At 39.8% G+C, this 2,892-nt stretch overlaps 1 protein-coding gene across 1 annotated transcript; it reads right to left on the reverse strand.

Moving 5' to 3' along the window:
• Positions 1 to 462: 462 nt before the first annotated feature.
• On the reverse strand, positions 463 to 2,521 carry PYL7 (PYR1-like 7). The gene is made up of 3 exons (XM_022056759.2): positions 2,216 to 2,521; positions 1,388 to 1,603; positions 463 to 1,136 (listed from the first exon to the last, which is right to left on the reverse strand). The coding sequence occupies exons 1-3, from the start codon at positions 2,339 to 2,341 to the stop codon at positions 918 to 920; spliced, it is 561 nt and encodes a 186-aa protein (XP_021912451.1). The 5' UTR covers positions 2,342 to 2,521; the 3' UTR covers positions 463 to 917.
• Between the last annotated feature and the right edge of the window lie 371 nt (positions 2,522 to 2,892).

Consider the following 2,892-nt stretch of genomic DNA (forward strand, 5'->3'; position numbering starts at 1 on the left):
TTGCAGGTCGAAAATTGAGATTTTTTAAACCCTATACCGTTGGAAATGAATTTCAAAAAATTAAACTCTCCCCCAAATTTAAGTTATATCGCCCTATCCAAAAAGTAAGGTGATAATACTTCAAATTTATGTTTAAATTGTGCTTTTACATAAAAATTTGATAAGTAAAATTTTAAAACTAATATGAGCACCGAAACAAACATAGGGATGGATTGAACTTCAGCATTTCTGAATTATTTGACCAAAATGATGGTGGTCTGGGGAGACATGGAAAGCTACTTCTGGTTTATGAAGTATGATTAACTCCCAAAACTAATCTCTCGCTACTAACTATGAATATGAATTCTTTTCCAATAACTAAGCTAAACACAACATAGACCATTTATGTAAGAAAACAACAGGAAAACAGTGTAGTCAAGGGACATTTTTGTAAAGAAACAACACATCAGTGCACGTATGAGATGAACCCCAAATCCACATATTGTTCCATACATGTCATGAATATTTACAGATATGGTCAAAGAAAACATCCATCGTAGCTCCATGAACCAACCCCGCAAATATAACAACGAGAAACCATTAATCCTTTCATACCCAATGAATTTCTTTTGGGACCTTCCCTAATAACCTCATTCTATAAAAGATGGGGCAAAAAAGATGAGGGGAGGACAGGCAGGTTTTAAATGATTCGAAATCCCAGGATCACTGTTGAGCAAGAAAACAAACGAGAAGAAAACAAAGCATGAAACAACGACTTGATAGGGTCCCTCCACCAGCCAAAACTGCATTCAAAACTTCTGATGACTACTGGCTTCTTCTACACCAATTTCTACACAGTTTCCAGGACCTACAACCCTCAAATGCATACAAGTGTGCAACCAGACCACCACTACCACAGTCCTCCCTATCCTCAACGCTCAGAATCCGTTGATGGGTTCTGCCCTGTCCTGCACAGCCATCCTCTCGGAGACATCGGCCAGTGATTTCAGATTACACGCAATCAGTGTGGACGTGAAGTAACAGGTCTCTTCCCTTGTGTTCCCTTCAGGCACATCTACCACAAAGGACTCAATCACCATCGTCCCTGGTCTTTCATCGATTATCTCTGGGTGGACTGTAATGATGGAAGAGTAATTCTGTAGAAACAGAATCACAACAAAAAATTTGATGGTCTTCCATTTTGACAAAGCTAATTAGAGTTCCAAAAAGGAAAAGGGAACAGCATATACCACCAACACCATTTCCAGATAAAACAAGTACATGTCATAGCAACTTTTTTTAATCCATTAGCAAACAGTAACTCCTAAAAGTGAAAGAGAAGGAACCCACTCCAAGCTGTCCTCCATTAACGATGTTAAAGAGAACAGAGAAAGGGAGAATTACATACCTTTAGCCTGTGATCACCACCAACAATCTTGATGCCAAGGATGTGCTCCTCGTCATCAAGGAATTCCAACCTCTCCCTGCTCGTGGTAGCAGGAAGGCCGGACTTGACGTTGACTTCTCTCACACTTCCGATCCCAAGGTCACCGTTCACAACACACCTGCTAATAAATGGCTTGTACCTTTGAGGCTGATCAAATCTCCTCACCAGAGACCACACCTACCAACAATAAACCAGTTTAGATTATTAAACCAAAAATATGAAGAAAAACCGAAAAAATTGATGGCAAAGTTCAATTCATTTGGGTAGATTATTAAGTCAACAGAGCCCAAAGATCTGAATTCTTTGTATTGAACAAGAAGAATTAAAACTAGATTGTCTAAAAGCTGCCAAAATAGTAAGGAGAAATGTGGGAAGCGACGAAATCGGAGGACCGATTAGTCGAATCCGGATTCTCTTATTCATATTCATATGCCCGCCGTTCCTGCATTTTCCCGGCGACCAAACGCAGGATAAACTAACAATCAGAATCACCCTAACGAAATATGAGTAAATCCGACACGTGTAGACCGCAAAACTTTTCTTGAACAACCAAGAGAGTCAACAAAAAAAGAAAAACTAACCTAATTATTACTTCAAATTCAAAAGATTTGACGCGAATAAATACAAGCCAATCAACACAGGGGAATCAAATAACCAGATAGTTGACAGATCTACAGACGAAAACAAAGTCAAACATCTAAAAACCTCCGTTATCAACACAAAAATTAAAAAGATAAAAAGAAGTAAAAAAAGTTATAGTTGCCGAAATGAGTGATCGGCGGGACTTACGAGATGGACAGGTGCCTTGATGTGCTTGACCAAGGCAGAAGTACACTGATTCTCTCTGGGCTGGTGCCTATGGTGCCTCCGTATGTACTGCGACTCCAATACACCGTATGCATCACCGCCGTCCATTTTCGATGATTCAGTAATCTGCTTAGAAGCTGAGTCTTTCTGTGTCTGGAAAGAGGCGGGCGTTGAAGACAGAAACTAAAAGAGACGAGAAATGGCGATAGGGGTGGTTGCAGGAAAGTTTTGTAGAGATAAGTCAAGTTGGGCCTGGGAGTTGTATCAAAAATCCGGGAATCCACCGACAGTCTGTCATTTTATATTTGAGTATTAGAAAAAGCCCAACGGCCTGCTCTGCAGTGGCCCCCACCACCTTCCTTCCTGCTTATCCTCTTAATCTTGTTTAGTATAGGAATCAGAAATTTGTTAACATCACATGTAGTTGAAAGTATTTGCGGTCACAGTCCACTCTGTTTTGTTGGTTATAACAGAAAAGTTTAGGTTCCTTTTGTCTGGTTTGGGTATACGAGCATATATGACCCGCACTAAGTAGTGGTCCTTTTTATCTTATCTTTTTCTTAAAAAAAAATTCTCTCCTTTCTTCTTTAATTTTTTGGTTCTAGAAATAGTAGCACATGTAAAGCATAAACTACAGTACAAGCTTGGGGGGGGTGGGG

Source organism: Carica papaya, chromosome 5 (assembly GCF_054855325.1).
Source record: "Carica papaya isolate Zhongbai chromosome 5, ASM5485532v1, whole genome shotgun sequence".
NCBI classification, from domain to species: Eukaryota; Viridiplantae; Streptophyta; class Magnoliopsida; order Brassicales; family Caricaceae; genus Carica; species Carica papaya.

Bases quoted from the DNA above. Each gene is read 5' to 3' on its own strand.
- PYL7 (XM_022056759.2), bottom strand. From the start codon at position 2,341: ATGGACGGCGGTGATGCATACGGTGTATTGGAGTCGCAGTACATACGG. The intron at 1,604-2,215 runs GTAAGTCCCGCC...TATTGTTGGTAG, and splicing joins TCAAGGCACCTGTCCATCTC to GTGTGGTCTCTGGTGAGGAG. The intron at 1,137-1,387 runs GTATGTAATTCT...CTGTTTCTACAG, and splicing joins GTGGTGATCACAGGCTAAAG to AATTACTCTTCCATCATTAC.